Genomic DNA, 18,903 nt, shown 5'->3' on the forward strand with positions numbered 1-18,903 from the left:
AAGCAAAGATAAATGTGCCGGACAGGTGATGTTTTCTTAAATGAAACCATTTCATCACAGTGCGTAGCAGGAAGATCATCTCACTCGCGAAGCACAAAAAGGAGATGAGATTTTATTATTCACAAGAGATCAGTGGGAGCGTTAATAGATCTCCTGTTCCTGAGAAATGGTGTCTGAGAACCTAGGATTACATTTTTGTTTGATACCTGCTCAGATTTTGCAGCATAAAAATAAGTTTTTCTGGGGTAATCATTTAAATCAGTAGAGTTCTCTCCGTTATTGTTTTTCATCTCGCTCTCGACGTCTTCCATCCATCATTTCTTAGATTTTTCCTGTTCACATCGTCACTTTTTCTCTCACCACGTTTTTTTCAAAATTATTTCATGCTTTTGACTTTCATTCAATGTTTTCCATCCAGTTTTCTGCATACACAACACGAACTTCAGAGCAGCTTCAACACCTCGATTGAAACCAGAAAGCAGAGAGTACAACCTCCTACCGACTGCGCTACTCCGCTCACCCATTCATATAGAAAGGTGTGATCAACATACAATGACTTGAATGTGTACACTCGGAAATGGAAGTTTGTGTTGCTTACGAATAATCAAACTAATCAAACATCTTGTGTACTTTGTCTCCCTTCCATTGATCAAAATTTCACTGGAGATGAGCCTCATCGAAGTTCAACTACATAACGATGCTCTATGAAAGTTCGAGTGCATGATAATGTAGCCTTTGCAGATTAATTTGACATCAAGAAATAGTTGAGGCAGCGTTAGATGCGATGACGAACTGTGTATATCCGAGGAACGTATTATTTATCCAGACACAAGGTAAGAAACTGCAGTGAAATTATAGTCCGACGCATATTATCGAAAAAGGTTGAATCCTAAGTGATAGCATCAACGAGCACTTGGCAGTGAATAGAGAAATATCTTAAGCGCTTGGAAAGCTTTGGGCTAAAACTTTGGAATGGCATGACTTCACTATCTATACTATGTCTTTACTCGAGACTGAAATCATCGCGAGGAAACGACTGTGAGCGTTCTGTATTTTTACAAGAATTTGAACAACCAGAACGAGTAATTGACGACGACTAGTGAAGATCTCTTGCTCTTCGCATCGCTGCGTTTGCTTCGTTTAAAAGTTATCTTTAGTTAGCCTCAGTTAACTAAAGATTACTTTCAAACGTCAGTGAACTAAACAAAGAAAATGGGATTGCTTTTTAAGAGGACTGCTATACTCTAAATTAGTAACAGCACTTCCATACCTCTAAAGAAGGTGTTTGCGTTGAAATATGAGGTTCTAGTTACATGAAATGTTCCCACGACAGCTTGTGAGGCGTCTGAAGTGGTTTCTAACAACCCTTCTATAGTATAATACTTTGAAACTAGCTTACTAACTTAAAAGTTAAGAATGTGTTCGTGCAAAAGCGAGCAGTTCACGGTCAGCCTTGACTTTTATATGTGATTTTCTATGAAATGTGGTGTTCCACCACTATTATCACATGGAATGTAACCGCGTCTATATACTATTCGTCGCCCGAAGCATTTGGTAGATTCTAGCTATTTCCTAATACTACCATACCATATAATAACAAGTTCGGTTTGTCACGTGTGTGTGGCTGTGTTCATGGGAAAAATAGGAGATGGGCAACCCAGAGAGGAATAAAACTGGGTGACTCTTAAAAAGTCGCACTTAGTGCGCCGTCGACAGAAAACGACAAAATGATATGAGACGTGTTGCAGAGAATCGAACTGGCGTGCTGCGGTGCTGTAGTAGCTCGCTATAACACGTTGTAGGTTTGGCAAAGAAAACCGGCAATGAAAGGTTGTGAACCAGGACCTGGATGTGTTCCATTTCACCTCTGTGCCCTCCTCCGCATACCTGTCCTTACACTTCTGCCTCAGTTTGGTGATATTTTTTTCCCCCGGAAATTGGGAACGAAAGGCTGCTTAGATAGTGGCTAATGGTTTTTGACGTGAAGTAGAACCTTATTTGTATCAGTACGATAATGACGTTCACGTCACCCATCTTATGTTAGCAAGACATTCTGTGCTTTCGGAGAGAAAAAGGGAAACTTCGAATAATGTTTTCAAATTGTGACGGTATCAAAGAGCATAGGAGTGAAATCAAGTTTTGAATATTCTTCGAGTGTAATACTTACAGTGTAATACGTATTTACGAAGAGAGCAGCGAAATCTTCAGTCAATTTTTAAATTTTTTCAGGACAAGAAAAACGAAAAAAGCTGAAAAAAAGTACATAAAAGATGCAAAACATCAGGGAAACATACAATTTCATTCTCACAGAATTTGCCACTAATTTTGATTTTTATTGGTCAGTGAAGTGAAGCGAGCACCGAAAAGTCAGTGATTAATAAAGAAGTCTGTACCCCGGCTTGAGGTAGACGTTCAGGTTGGTAATATCTACGCCATCGCTGTACTGCTTTGTCAACAATTATGATGTCCAATGAGGGGATTAATAGATGAGCAATACAAATATGGGACTTGAAGGCATCATCCCATGAATCCGAGGTGGTACGGGTTCCAAGTGGAGTATTCGTATACGGGATGGGAGACTATGGAGAGGGAGGTGATTCCGTACATTTCTTCCTAATTGCCGTAAAAAACGGCCCGGAAGATACGGCTTCGAGCAGCTCCGGCGCGCATTTTCCACAACGAGTCCGATTGTAGCGCGCCAGCTGTGCGCACACGCCGCATCTTCCGGGCCGTTTTTTACGCCAATTAGCAAGAACTGGACGGAATCACCCACCTCTCCATAATCTACGACCCCGTATACGAATACTCCACCTGAAATCCGTACCACCTCAGATTCGTGGGGTGATGCCTTTAAGTCTTTTTCAGTCTAACAATGATATTAGCGCACTTCAACGTTAGCAACCGCTCACATCAACCCTTTTGTCCAAACGCAACGAAGAACATAAGCCTTCAGCTCGGGTGTAAATACGTTGTCTGTTTACTCAGAATGGACTTCGTATGATAGTATGCTCATTTCTATTGCTGTCCGATGAATGGCAGGCAAACAGGCAAATATCTCGCCAGTAAATGCGCAGGAAGTGGGTTTGGAGTGTACTCTAAGGATAGACCCCGAAAACGCCTCTCACCAACAGTGTCAAACAAAATGGGGAATATTAATTGCTTGCAATGCTAATTGCCTTTCGAGGTCGACTCATTATTCCGAATGGCATCAACTGGTGATTTGGACGGATTGGTGGATGCATACCTAAAGCAGGAAAACTTACGCCGTTTAGATCAACACGGAAACAACATACTTCATCATGCTGCGAAGGTTTGTAACTATCATCAAAGTGCCTAGTTCTAGAACTTTTAAACTGAACGATGAAATGAGCGATAAGTAAGTACATAAGAGCCCCACCTATGGGTACCTTGGGGTTTGATTCAGAAGCAATGGTTCACTGTCAAGGTTAAAGGCAGCATACCACGAATCTGAGGTGGTACGGATTTCAGGTGGAGTATTTGTATACGGGATAGTAGATTATGGAGAGAGGTGTGGTTCCATCCATTTCTTCCTAATTGCCGTAAAAAAACGGCCCGGAAGATGCTGAGTCGCACAGGCTGGCGCGCTCCAATCGAACTCCCTGTAGAAAATAGGGCGCCGGTCGCTCGAAGCCGTATCTTCCGGGACGGAATCACCCTCCTCTCCATAATCCACAACCCCGTACACGAATACTCCACTGGAAACCCGTACCACTCCAGATTCGTGGGGTGATGCCTTTAAACAATCAGTAACATTCTTCCTCAGAATGCAATTACAAAATCATATATTTTCAAAATAATAAACCTTCATTCTGTACTTGCGCGGGAAACCTTTTCAAACAATTGCGGAATCCCTAAGCGCTCTAACGTCAGTTTCTGGTAGTCTACAGCACATCAATTGTGGCAAAATAAAGCTAAATTGCGATCCGATTGCGAGAAATTCAGAAATTTCAGAGGAAACAGAGTGAGGATAGTTCTTCTTTTTAAACTCTTTAACTTTAACTTTAACTCTTTAACTCTTTTATCTACTCTTTAGTTATAAACACAAGAAGTAGAGTTGTTTGTATGGTTTGTGCTTTAAAGAATGACAAAAGAGAAATGGCTCGAGGAATAATTGCCTTCACGGTCAAATACGCTTTGTGGGGTTGGAAGAATAATGCCGGCCAAACTCCGATCGATGTCGCGTCTCCTAGGTAAATGAGTTCAAATCTCATTTTTGATAAGTTAACTCAGGATCAAATCGATATTATTATAAGCTCACATATACTCATTTTGTAGAACAAGAATATGTGTTCTGATAAGAGTCATGGTGCGTTCAATTAGGTGCAGATAATCTTGAAATGAAAGTTTTATAATGGATAGAATTGCAAGAGTATAAGAGTAGGAATTTTAATAAATCTCCTTTTCGCTTCTACATTTAAACGGAGGGAAGAATAGATGTCAAAATGTGAACAGGGTAGATGAGAAGAATTCAGTCCCTAGGCTTTTCAGTTGTAGCTATTGTATTTGTAACTAGTCTAAGAGGGAATAAGGATCGCATATATGTGGATAGTAGATATAAGTATAACATACATGAAGTGTAGGATATTGTAATCTCGATTGAGTGTAATAGAAGTTAAACCACGTGACCCATTTTGTTAAAGGCATCACCCCACGAATCTGAGGTGGTGCAGATTTCAGGTGGAGTATTCGTATACGGGATCGTAGATTATGTAGAGAATGGTGATTCCGTTCATTTCTTCCTAATTGCCGTAAGAAACAGCCCGAAAGATACGGCTTCGAGCGATCCGGCGCGCTACTTTCTACAAGCAGTTCGACTGGAGCCTTGTGCGGCGCCGCATCTTCCGGGCCGTTTTTTACGGGAATTAGGAGGAAATGGATGGAATCGCCCGCCTCTCCATAGTCTACGATCCCGTATACGAATACCCCACCTGAATTCAGCACCATCCCAGATTCGTGGGGTGATGCCTTTAAAAAAGAGAACCGCCTCCAGAACAGAGTTGTTAATTGTTATGTCCTCAAAAATGTGCGTAGAGGATTGTTTTAATGGTGTGAACAAAATCACCAAACTGACCAACACCTCAGAACATAAAATGATCACTCGTACCACAAGCAGGTTGACTAGAACCGATTAACATGAGGAGAAGACGTAGTCATAACGAATATTTTACATCATATACAAAATGATTACTGCTTCAATATTCACAAAATTGTGTTGAGATTGCCCAGAAAAAATGAAAACACTAAGATTACCGGTTGAGCCCGCAACTCATTGTATAGACCCATACGCATTCATAAACCTCAGATTGATTTGAATTCAAATGTATTGGCACATTCCAAGGCGATTGATCAACGCCAGCGCTTATTCCTCACCCTTATCCTGGCTGAGATATCCAACGAGCAGAATCGGGTATTCGATCGCTGAATATTTCAGGTGCTGTAAATATTCGGATAAACAAATTATGTTCAATTCTTGAGTTTCAGAAGTTGAGAAGTACTCGAATGTTGAACTCGCGATAATTTTCGTCCCGTATATCCGAATACTCGAATTTTTCTAATTTTTATTGAAGTAGTTCGATACCTGTGTCCAAAACGTAACATTAACAAAACATCGCAATTAAAGGCATCATTCCACGAATCTGAGGTGGTACGGATTTCAGTTGGTGTATTCGTATACGGGATGGGAGACTATGGAGGCGTTTCGGCGCTTCAGGCGTTTTGGCGCACTATTTTCTACAGGGAGTTCGACTGGAGCGCGCCAGCCTTGTGCGGCGCCGCATCTTCCGGGCCGTTTTTTACGGCAATTAGGAAGAAATGGACGGAATCACCCACCTCTTCATAATCTACTATCCCGTATACGAATACTCCACCTGAAATCTGCACCACCTCAGATTCGTGGGGTGATGCCATTAAAGGACCAAAGTCGCCCAACTAAATTACGTCTGATGCAGATTTGATTGAAATTAAATTTTCCAAAATTTGAGAAGAAAACAAAACAAGCAAAATCAGACATCGTCTGTAAAAATCATTTTAGTGCAAGAAAATCATGTGTTTTTCCTTCGGTTACAAAGACACTATCTTATTAGTATAAGGAGCTGATTTTGTGTACATTTTATGTTGTAGAGTAAAGAAGGATCTGTTACTGATTTCGGCAACTACAACTCCTACCGTTTCTGATCATCACACAAATCTCAATAACAAGCTGGTTGAAGAGAGAATCAAGTATGGTGTTATGACTGTTTAAAAATTTATTTTTTCCAAGCATTCTTTCCGTTGCAGAAACCCTAACAAGAACTATAAAGTGCTGCTGAGTTTTGATGGAGGTGGAATAAAAGCAATTTTGGAAACAGGCGTAAGTCGTTCCGAGCGATTCCATTAGTAGAAACATCCTTCGTTCGTGTGATTTTCTATAGTATGATGTGTAGGAACGAGTGCGCATCTACTGGTTCACAATTGGAAAAGCATGTCAGCAAAAAGTTGGCTGGATTTTCCTTCTTCAGGTGATCGCAAAACATCCGCCGCAACCTTATATGTACACTCGTGCTTGATATGCTTTTTTCACTGTCCAGGGGACGTAAAGAGGCTCACACTGCCTAGGTCCCGCTGCACTCCTGCTCAGGATGGGTGGCAGAAGTTGTTTTTCAGAGTTTGGATCGCTTTGTGGTCGAAGTCCTCTGTTCAGGTCTTTTAACGAAGTCAGCAATCGAATATTCGACTCGGCTCTGGTAGCTGAATATCGCAGCCAGGATAAGGAAAAGGGTGAAGCGCTGGAGTTGATCAATCGCTTCGGTATAAGATGAATTCCAGAGATTTTTCCGTCCGAAGTACGACATGTTACCATGTCGGTAAGAAATCCTACGGCACTTTGTATCAGCAGAAGAGAATCTGAATATCTGAAGAATCTTCCGCCAGTTTTTATCAACAATCTGGCAAGACTCTTTTCACGTTAGACACTGGAATGAAAAGTTCTTAAACAATGAAGTACCAGCACGACCGCTTTGTTGTATAAGAAATGGGATCCACACGACATCATCAGAGAGTGATCCTTGATAGGATTAAAGAAGTGCTAGATCGAACAGAGCCATACGAAAGAGCAAAGTTCGAAATGGTTCAGTTTGGCTAGCTACATTCACAATTTTTCAAAACTCATCGAGGCATCGCGATATTACACGACGCCACTATGTCTGGCCTTCATCGACTTGAGGAAGGCCTTCAAGTCGGTTGAGAAGCCTTAGGCATTCAAGACGTCCTTACCCTATACTTAAAAGCACATAGAGAGTTGTACAGTAACTTCACAAACGGAATTTCGTCTTTTTGCAAGAACATCATAAGCGGCGAGGAGGTGTCTGACAGGATGACACAATCTCACTAAAAATGCTTACGGTCGCTCTCTAGAACGTAGTGTGAAAGCTGCAATGAGAAGGCATGGTTGTAAAGGTTGATTGTCAGCGGCTATAACATCTATGTTTTGCTGATGACATCGCATGGGTAACATCTAGCATCAGCCAAGCAAAACGAATGCTTGGCTTGAATGATGAAACGTGTAAAAAGGTCGGTTTCAGCTGAATCTGAAGAAGACGATATTTATGAGGAACGGTTGGGTTTCTGGTGCCTCATTCAAGCTCAACGAAGCAAATATATCCGAATGCACCAGCTACGTTCATCTGGGTCAGGAAATAAATATGAAGAAATACCTGACCCCCGAATTGAGCACGAGAAAACCAGCGGCTTGGGGAGCTTACGAAAGCATCGAGGATGTTGTCAAGAAGACCAGAAACGCTCGGCTCCCTCCTCTTCAACAGCACAGTAATTCCTGCTTTGACCTATGCACCAGAAATCTGGGCACTTCCCGACTACGCAGGATATGCGTTGAGCATCATTGAACGCTCAATCGAAAGAGTCACGCTAAGAGTACCTCTCATTACGTGAATGACGAGATTTGAAGTTCTATCCTACGTCAGAATCGACTGAAGGTTAGAAACGCTACTGCATTTGTCACAGAAAACAAAATATGGTGGCCCTGACGTGATGCGTTTTAACGACAATCGGTGAATCAGAATAGTGAGCGACTGGATTCCATGCAATCCTCACTTCTTCAGGGTTCTTCGCGAAGTCGTTTGAAGGGAATTTTGATGCTCTTCGTGTCCCTCGCGAAAGAGGAAACCATTGTGCGACTCTCGCACGCTATCTAAATTACTAGTACCCGCTCGATCGATTCGAAAAACAAAATTGTACACGGTGATTAGGGTGATGTCTTTGTGGCTTTGATACCCACACGAGGGGCAGTCTCGATTAGCAAAGCTCGCTTTCTTTTATCAGAAATTGCTACAACTCGGTGTCATTAAAAGAAAACAAAACTTTATGATTAAGAATTTTAGAGTACTTCCAGAAATATAATTTATATGAAATCACAGGAAATTCATTTTACTTTAGTTCTTTGGAAAAAACCTTAGTTCAAGTAACCTTAGTTCTTTGGAAAACTTACAAATTTACAGAACTCATGAGGTGATTTACGCTCTCAAAATTTTACTCATAATACTCTTCAAAATTATTGTATATAGCTATTTAATTGATTTCACGTGTAACCCATAAACTGATGGGTTGCAGACTATTGCTAATGTCCTCTTCTTAGTTTTCGCCTAATTGTACATCAAGGACACAATTTAAGGCGATTACAGAATTAAATGGTTCTTTCCTGCTTTACGCTGTTATCTGGAAGTGAATTTTAATAAGGAGCCGACTTTCAGTAGCAGCGTGATGGGAGCTATTTGGCAGCACTTCTCTTTTTTCAAGCAGTTACGTTTTTGAAATAGAAAATCGACGGGACCTCTGCGCACCTTGTGTAGTGTTGCACGTATCACCTGCACTAATTTAGGATGTTAGTTACCTGCACGAGGTACGTATGTGTTCCTTCAGCGGAGAAAAATCTTATATTCGCTGTTAGAATATGTGAGAAACGACAAAGACACAGAAGCGCACTTCACCGTTGAATGTATGTACACCTAGGTCGATGATTTGAGATCTGTGGTGCATTTTTTCCTCAGATGAGGACCAGCTCACATGATTGCTGATCCTATAATTCCTCGGCTGGAAGTGACCGTACCTCAAGCGTTACTCAACCAATAATTCGTTTACTACACATGAAAATTCTGATTCAAGCATACAATGTACCTTGAAGCTACCAGTAATGAAAGTAGTTGTGAAAGCTTTGAAAAGGTCTTCTGAACTGTTTAGATAACTTTTTCGTAAACATTTTAGTAAATACTCTCTCTTCATTGTTTCTAGAAAGAGTGCCAGAGTTTGCCTTCTTGAATCCGTAAAGATTGATTTGATTTTTTTTTTTGAAAACTGCGCAACAAGTTTAGATCCTAAAAGCGATCGAAGACGAACTAGATGAACCGTTATTAAATCGAATTCACTGGATGGGTGGCACTAGCTGTGGTGGAATTATCTCCGTTTCATTGGGAACAGGTAGGAAAAACATTTATTCCATTCGTTCTACACTGTACGAGGCACGTTCTCGGCTATCTTCGCTATGACACCTTTGTATTAGTCGCTCCTTCTTTACTTATTTATTTGAAAATACTCAAAGTTGTGCCATAAAACAGAAACAAGAGCAAGGCTCACTATAATTTCGCCCAAGTGTTATACAGCAAGGTTGGATCTTCACAGCACATTGTGTGAAGGGTTTTCAGGTCATTTTTCTGCCATAGAGGATGAGAAATCCTCACCCGAGATCCTTTTCTCTAACCTTGAACGCTACAGTAGATAGAAGGTTACCACGATGACCAACTTAACCCAGAACGGAATAGGGTGTCAGGGGCCGCGGGCGAACCGGGAGGGCGGAGGGGGTCCACAGGCGGACAGGGTCACTAACTTTGGCATCTTTGAACAGTTAAACACCACTAGGAGAGAATAAGGACCAAATGTAGAGACGAATTTGCAAAAGAGCATATGAAGGCAGAATTCTAACCAACTATTTAATGTCATAAAAGAACAACGGAAAAAAGAAACGTTGAAAAGAAAGAAAAAAAGAAAGAAAAAAAGTTGTGAGCTAAAAAAAGCCAAAGTTTTTTTTTTTGAAAACAAATTACTAGAATTTAATACAGGTCTCAGCATCGAGCAATGTCGAAGAATATTTTTGAGCGCTCGATATCAAACCTTCTGTGGTAACACAATGATGTTTCCTAAGCATAATTGTCGAGGAATAGAGGACGTGTTGAGACAATCCTTAGGCACTCGGACGACAATGATGGATCTCAAAAAACAAAAGTACGCATATTCTCAAGTTATTCAGAACAAATTACTCTGATTTTGAATAATTCTCTTGTCAGAGTCCTGGTAACTGCCGCGAAGATCAAATCGGCACCTCCACAGTTGGTGCTATTTCGTAGTTATGCACCACGGATAACACCACGAGAATTTGAAAGATATGGTTACATGAATCCTGAGAAGATACTTTTATGGAAGGTGGCAAGAGCTACGTCGTAGGTTTTCTCGTAGCCACTTAATATTCGATACGATATTATTGTTAATCTCTTCAATTTAAGAGCAGCTCCTATTTTTTTCGAATCCTATCGAGGACTTGCTGATGGTGCAATCTTCTGTAATAACCCCTGTATTACTCTGATGACTGATTTTTTTCGATTACAAAAACTTGAAAGACACAAAAACATTGTGAGTTGAGCGCAAGCTTTTTGATCAACTACTAACTATGTACGTATTCATTGCCTTCAGAAAAACGAGGACAAAATAGGATGCGTCATAACAATAGGAAGTGGAGTGGAACCGTTAGTTCAGCTTGGTGGAATTGATATTAACTTAAGGTCAACCTTAAGAACTTAAATTAAAAACCTCAATTTCAAATAGTAATCAACATTTGTGATGAAAAATTCGAAAGAAAAAAAAGAAAGTTTTTAGTTGTTTTGGATAGAAGTGCAACATTTTACAAGCCTTATTACAGCAGTCCATTTGCTCTTGGGAAGGATTTTATGAATGTTTTCGGCAGAGGCAAGAATCTCATCACACTTTTTATGTATCAGGTATTCTTCCTGACGCAGAAACTTCCCAGTAAAATTTTTTCCAGTTAACACAAGTTACTGTGCTTATCGTCACCCATGTTTTTCTTTAATGATAGCATTATCTGCATTGTATACATATTTCCCAGTTGGTAAGCACATTTCAGAGCACATCATCCCATACGGTGTCAGTCGGTCAGGCCAGAGAGTGGGCTCATTCGCTTGGGATACCGTACTTCCGCTTCTCACCTCGTCTTACGCGAGCATTCGAATTGGACAGCGTTGCAACGGATGGGATTTTCGACTTCATGTTTGAGACTGAGGTTTTTGTTATCACTAGATGTCTGTTTTTCTATGGGTTTAAGAATCGGCTGTTCGTTTCAGGTTTATCTCAAGACTCAAGCACGGCAAGACATAGTTAATCTGAGTCGGTTGTTGAAATCTATGCCACAAGCAGGTGTGCAACAGTATAAGAATACTTGCAAATGAATTCTTCCTTACTTACAACATCTTAACAACATTCATTTGAAATAAATATTTTGAGACAAGTTTTCTTGATAAAATGATGTTTGCAGCGCCCAGCAGGTGAGGCATGGTTTGTTTGATAAATATGACCTCAGCCCTCAGGGCTCTTGAATTCGCTAGCCTATAGTTCGGTCTAAATGACCAGAAGTTCGCTGCTGTAGCGCAAGCGGCTGTGTTTGAAGGGACAGGTAGGCAAGGGTTGGCGTAACGGTTGAGGAAGCGGCTGGGATCAAGGTGGGACCATCGCCAGCCTAATTCAAACCGCAACGATGAGTGCGATGCTAGCGAAGGTCATCCTTTGATGCTAACAGCTACGCTCCACCGTGACGCTTCCAGCGCAGCCGCTTACGCAACTGCCGCGAGCAATAGTTCATTAAACGCAGCATACCACGAATCTGTCAAGGGGAGTACTTGTACACGTGATAGTAGATTATGGAGAGAGCTGTGATTCCGCCCATTTTTTCCTAATTAAAAAAATCCGCGCATCTTCCGGGCCGTTTTTTTCCCTAAGAAACGGCCCGGAAGATGCGTGCGTGCACAAGGTTGGGGCCGCTCCAATCAAACTCCTTGTGGAAAATAGTTCGCCGGAACGCCCGATGCCTTTAAACAAGACTATCAGCACTCAATGAGCATAATTTAACGTAAAATATCTGCTCAGTGATACAAAGCGTCGTTTCACTTTTAATTCTAGCATAGACCAAACTATACTGGAGGTATATTGGATAAATATAACGCCTATGTTGGTCTGGATCTGACTGTAATATACGTTCATTTTTTGCCACGCAAAGGGAGGTGTGGACTGCCACGAACGCGCCGCGGTCACGGAGACCATGCATACCTCATGCACGAAGTGTACAAATAAACGGAAATGTTGTGAATAGGTGGATAAGAAACGTCTGAGACAGTTACTTCCTTATGCATGAAGTTTGGCTACTTGTGCATGATCACGATCCATGCACTTTTGGGTGACGAATGTCAATCATTGTTCACGCGACTTTTTTCAACTCGCGACGAGAATCTGAAAATTTCACTGCTGTGTCTCTAAATTCAATCTTTGGTCCGGGTTTTTTTGCCTCGCTCTGCTTCGAGTTAGTCGGCTATTTTGCGCTTCTGCAGAGAATATCGCCTACAAAAATTCAGCGTTCACGTGGATTTCCCGTCTACTACGGTAACTAAAATCGAAATTAAACCCGGATCTGAGAACTACGTTGGCTCGCTAAGTGAACCGTACATTTTTTTTTTTGAAAATTTGCATTATTTTAATAAATAGGACTATGTATGTTCTATACGCCCATATGTACGTAATAAGAATTATTGCTACTAAAATTTTTAAATGGCGTAGTTGGTTCCGTTGCGACTACACCATCGGTCGATGGTTCGAAACCGCAATAGAGCTAACAAAGCCTTTCATTCTTTCCGGAGTGGATAAATTGGTGCCCGACTTGTCTGGAAGAGGAAAAATACTAAATTAACACATTGGCGAGACCCCACAAGTCATTGAATAGGCTGGACATGCGTTCGTAACCTCAAACTATTCGGAATTGATGTGAACGTGGTGGAGCATCCCATACGGATTAATTAACAACGGACACTTTATTCTTTTGGGATTTTTGAAAACTATCTAAGAAATGCAGAAGGAAGTGAAAAGAAAAGAAAGCAGGTTTTTGGATGCTGAGGATGATTGGTTCGCTTCCCATATCGCTATTAGCCTTGCAATTTTTCTTTGTGGTCTGAAGGTTTGATGGGCCTGATCTTTTTCTGATGATCTGTTTCCGACAATAGCAACTAAAATGATTTTAAATTTTATTCTTTAAATTCAACTGATCGCATAAATGAAGAAACCATTTATGGATAGTTTTTTGTGAAAAAAAGATTAGAAACAAAGGAACAAACTTTCATTTACAATTTTCTTCCTGGAATCGAACATTGTGAAACTACACTTATAAAGAAAATGTAGCTTCTTTTACTGATTAGCTGTAGATCATGGAGAGTGCATCATATCCTCTGAAATTTGCTTCTTTTGCCTTTTTTCTTGCTTCTTCTTCAATTTTACACATGGACTACGATCTTTTAGATCCCACTGTGGTGAAACTCACCTCAATGATGCGATACACATAGGAAAAATCCCTTCAGACACGGAATAGCTGGAAAAGCTCAAAAATCCACAAAAAAAAAACTTGAAATGAGCATGAAGATCGACAAGTACTCTACTGAAAATTTGAACGAAGGCCTTATCTATCATTATCAATGTAGTTCTAACAAAAGATCTCTGCGTCTGACGAGATGATAAAATCCAGCGATCCATAGAAATACTGGAATTTCCCAAAACAAAACTTGAAGACGAAATGTTTTATGTGGGATGTTTTGAACGTGGGACATCTGAACGGCGGTGCACGAGCGGTAAACTGTGGGCGCCAAAAGAAATGAGATGCTAATATGACCGAAAAAGAAAACAGGAAATTCCGAAATCTTTCTTCTTTCTTCCATGATGAGATGAATAACCCACCTTACAGATACATTCTGTTATTCAGCAGCAAGGTTTATCCAATTAAGGAACCTCAAGATATAATCCTTGCTTGTAGATAAAGAGCAAACTGACCATGATCAGTGTTACTACAAAAATTGACCTACAGTCAATCCTTAACCGTCACTCAACCTTTACACGTCGCCATTTTCTGGACTTTTCTTCACATTCACTCGTTGATCATTAAAATATTGGTCTTTGAGGTCCTAATTTTGTTTATTTTAGGCTATTAATTACTTAGATACTCAAGAGTAAGTAAGCTGTGCTTTGGCTAAATCATAGACAATAAGGGTCCGGAATTTCAGGGATAATTGCTTCAACTCTACAGAGCTCAGTAATACCTGAGTATTCTTATGCCTCTAATATCTTTAATCTTCAATTTTCTTAATGAGAGTAAAAATTCCTATGTGCTTTCCATTTGGATAACTAAAAAATGTCAAGTAAACTATTAGTTTGAGTGTCTTTACAGCGACCTTCGGATCTTTTGGTCTCACATCCGTACTGGGCCGCAAAAATCTCTTGAATTCCAATTTTTATTTCTTTGGAGTAGGTTGGGAATGTCCTTCCTACTTTTTCGCTTCTTCTTCACGAAGTTCCCAAATTCGATTGTGTGATCGGAGGTTCAATTCCTCGCAGGGCCAACCAGGAAGGACCAAGGAAGTGCTGCAAACAGTTGATAAAATGTGTGAAAGTGTCTGACGTTGATCAATCCGCTTGGAATCCGCCACCACGTTCACTTCAATTCAGAATCGTTTGAGGTTACGAACGTGTAAACGGCCTACACAATGACTTACGGGGGCTAGCCGATCGGTTAAGTCAGTGTTTTTATCCTCCCAGACAAGTCTGGTACCAATTTATCGACCCCGAAAGGATAGAAGACTTGGTGAGCACTAGGGCGGATTCGAACCTCCGATCGATCTTGCAGACAGCGGAATCTCTAACCGATTGCGCTACACCCCGCCTATGCAACCTGATGGACCAAACAATGCTCATTTTTGTTTTGCAAACTAACTATCCGTAAGACATTATTGGTTTTTGAGTAAACTTCTCGCAATGTAAATTAAAATCGTATATTCAGGAGATGCGATATTGATTTGGCTTTGTACCATTGGCTTAAGAGGTATAATCTACTGTGAAAGCGCCGATTCCTCAAGCCGTTCCCCTCTTGTCGTTCTTTTCAAAAAATGTAATCTTGTAACAACATTATTGATGATTGTGGTGTGAATAACAGTGTTTTGAACGTATCCACATCGTTTTTGTTTCAGCTACATTTTTTGTAGCGCTGATTTGTACCCACTCACCAAAGAACATATTGTTTGAGATATTATAAGCTGTTTATTGGATCAAATAAGATTAGACAAGTCATCTGGGCCATAAATCATAAGGGAAGTGTCCGCTATTACCTTAAGAAGCTAAAGAAGCTCTTAAAGATTTTCAATGGTGGGTCCGTGCGATTTCCTAGAAATTTTTCCATTTTGGTTTTGATGCTGGATTTATGTAGCCGACTTCCTATACGAACCTATTTTTTGAAGACAAATGGCCTCCATTTGAATTTGGTGAATCCGATAGTGCAAGCGCTCGGAAAATTTATAGGCGATAGGATTTCTCAGGCAAAGCTGATTCTTCTGAGAAGAAGCCGCCTCAAAACTTCCACGTCAATCCAGTTGGACCGAAATCTTCTGACTCAGAAGAGCTAAACCTAAATGTTTAGCGGCGTCATTACACGAAAAAAGAAAATTAACCGAAAAAAACAGAAAAATAGTTTGTTTTCTTTAAGACACATTTGCTAGACATTCTTCCTGTATTTTTTTTCCTGGATTAGTTCTAGTAGATTGACAAAAATGAGTCAAAATCTCAATTTTATTCCTCTTAACGATTCAATCTAAAGGAAGGACCTGAAGAGCTACATCTAAAAGCATCCAGAGATTCATTGGATTTCAGACAACCAGCAAGAAATAAATAACATAAAATAAATAGAAATAAATAGAAAGAAATAAGGGATTTTTCAGCTCTTGGGCACTTCGACATTTTTCTTTTTCTAAATATCGTTGAAAAAGAAAGCGAAATCTATAACGTCTATGCATTACGCGGCCTCTTTATAGATCTGAGGAAAAGCTTGAGAAATTGAGAAAATATTTGATTATATTCATTATATTATTATGAAACACTCGATCTCTCCTTGGAAATCCATGAGGCGCTCGAAAAAAAAACTTGTTCTTTGCTCGCTTTTCTCTTCCATAAACTGGACAAAATTGTTCAATGGTTATCCTTTTTAAAAGAAATCTCTAAATACGCAGGTAAACAATGTTCGCAGTTGTTGTTAGTGTAGATTTTTTTTTAATCCGGAACATTTTCACGTTCACATTGTACCATTATTAACATACTACATGTACAGATTGAACATTCTGACAATTGTTCCCAGCTTGGTGAGCCCTTCCCAATACGGAATGCTCTTCTTGGAAAACCTTCTTGGAGCTCTTCTTGGAAACCCTGTCCGTCTTCTTGTTTTTTTAATTTTGCTGGAAAACTGCGTTCACGTTGCTCTAAGATCCCAAAAACAATCAAGTTCAAGGCTAATTTACTTTATTATTATTATTATTATTATTATTATTATTATTATTATTATTATTATTATTACTATTATTATTATTGGGGTGGGTGTAGTGTACCGGTTAGAAGTTCCGCTTCCTGCACGATCGATCGGAGGTTCGAATCCGCCCTAGTGCTCACCAAGCCTTTCGTCCCTCCGGGATCGATAAATTGGTACCAGACTTGTCTGGGAGGATAAAAACACCGACTTGACACATCGGCTAGCCACCGCAAGTCATTGTATAGGACAGATAGACGTTCGTAAACCTCAAACGATTCTGAATTGAAGTGAATGTGGGGGCGCATCCCAAGCGGATTGATTAACGCCAGGAACTTTAACTTTAACTTTTAACTTTATTATTATTACTACTACTATTAATGTTATTATTACTATTATTATTGTTACTATTATTATTATCATTGTTACTGTTATTGTTATTATTATTATTATTATTATTATTATTATTATTATTATTACTATTACTATTATTATTATTATTACTATGGTTACGTAAATACAAGTTCCCCCACTTAATAATAATAATAATAATAATAATAATAATAATAATAATAATAATAATAATAATAATAATAATAATAATAATAATAATAATAATAATAATAATAACAATAATAATAAGTAATTTGGATTTCTGGTAAAATTACGGAGTCTGACGCTGCTGCTCATCTTCATCGTATTGATACTTTTGCATGTTTCCCAAGCTATTGTTGTCTACCGCTCAACTCAGAGGCAGGGTCGTCCGTTTTGTTGAATCCAATAAAATACACAAAGCTGGTGCACGCAAATATATTCGCTCCGTTGAACATGAATAGAATATCAGAGACCCATCCTATTTCTCGGAGAAACGTCATTTTCTTCAGTTTCTTTTTTTCTTTGTCGGAACAAATTTTCTCACATTGATGACGTTGTTTGGTGAAAAATGTTTGGTTCAATTCCAGACCGTGGTAAATTGGCAATGAACGATATTTATGTGTTGAATGGGACGTTTTGCTTCTTCCCTAGCTTCCATGACCACTTCAAATTGATCTAAGATTTTTTATAGTCGATATTATTATTATTTATTGTAAATTCAAGCCATATTTTGTTGAGTCAGGAATGAGCTAGGATTTTTGGGATTTTCGTGCTGCAAAATGACTACCCTATCCTATGAAATCCTCTCCGAAGTCCTGCTTTTCTCCCACCGGTGTCCTTAATCTAATCCGTCATTCATATTTTGTTTATTGTCATTTGTTTTAAAAGCTGCTTCTTTTACTAATTGATTTATTTAGTATTTTCTAGATTTGAAACTTTGATCTAAGTGCTTTTTTATTACCGGATGAATGTTCTAGTAGGTTTTCGTTGGAGGAAGAGTAATGAAAAGGTGTCATGAATCCTAAAACTTGTCTTTCATAGCTTCAACATTACAGTAATATTAATTATTAATATTTCACTCGCCCTAGTGCGCACCAGTCCTTTCATCCCTCTGGGGTTGATAAATTGGTACCAGACTTGTCTGGAAGGATAAAAACACTGACTAGACACATCGGCTAGCCACCGCAAGTCACTGTATGGGCCAGTTACACGTCCGTAAACCTCAAACGATTCTGAATTGAAGTGAACGTGGGGGCGCATCCCTAGCGAATTGATTGACGCCAGAAACTTTATCCTTTATCCTCTTTTGTGGAACGTTTTGTGAAATCGAAGGTCCAGGTGGTCTACGAGTCCTGCCGTCTGACCAGAGTAATGAAAACAACAAGTCGTGTTTCCACTCTAGATACACCAGTAGAAACGCGCTAGCGGTCTCAAATAATCCTCAAGGAAAGCTCCATTCGAAGATCAGGTCAGAATCTGTTTCAGGTGTTTGCAGCACTCCCTTGGTCCTGGTTGGCCCTGCGAGGAATTGAACCTCCGATCACACAACCGAATTTGGAAACTTCATGAAGAAGAAGCGAAAAAGTAGGAAGGACATTCCCAAGCTACTCCAAAAAAAAAATAAAAATTGGAATTCAAGGGATTTATGCGGCCTGGTACGGATGTGAGATCAAAAGGTTCAAGATCAAAAGACAATCGCTGTGAAGACACTCGAACTAATGTTGCACTTGACATCTTTTAGTTACCCAAATGGGAAGCACATAGGGATTTTTACTCTCATTAAGAAAAATTAAAGATATTAGAAGGATAAGAATACTCAGGTATTAGGGAGCTCTGTAGAGTTAAAGCAATCATCC

At 39.7% G+C, this 18,903-nt stretch overlaps 1 protein-coding gene across 2 annotated transcripts; it reads left to right on the plus strand.

The window, feature by feature from the left end:
- Positions 1-383: 383 nt before the first annotated feature.
- RB195_020246 (uncharacterized protein) lies at positions 384-11,525 on the plus strand (the record flags this gene model as incomplete). 2 transcript variants are annotated; one of them, XM_064188468.1, is made up of 13 exons in its annotated part: positions 384-536; positions 3,185-3,310; positions 4,102-4,211; positions 6,142-6,240; positions 6,298-6,370; positions 9,384-9,489; positions 10,128-10,290; positions 10,353-10,505; positions 10,569-10,695; positions 10,756-10,844; positions 10,982-11,060; positions 11,204-11,359; positions 11,421-11,525. In XM_064188468.1, 13 exons carry the CDS (start codon positions 384-386, stop codon positions 11,523-11,525), a joined length of 1,539 nt encoding a protein of 512 aa, XP_064044348.1. The 2 variants fall into 2 exon arrangements, with proteins under 2 accessions (XP_064044348.1, XP_064044349.1); XM_064188467.1 differs by lacking the exon at positions 384-536 and adding an exon at positions 3,033-3,077.
- Positions 11,526-18,903: the final 7,378 nt, after the last annotated feature.

Source organism: Necator americanus, chromosome II, assembly GCF_031761385.1.
Source record: "Necator americanus strain Aroian chromosome II, whole genome shotgun sequence".
NCBI lineage: Eukaryota > Metazoa > Nematoda > Chromadorea > Rhabditida > Ancylostomatidae > Necator > Necator americanus.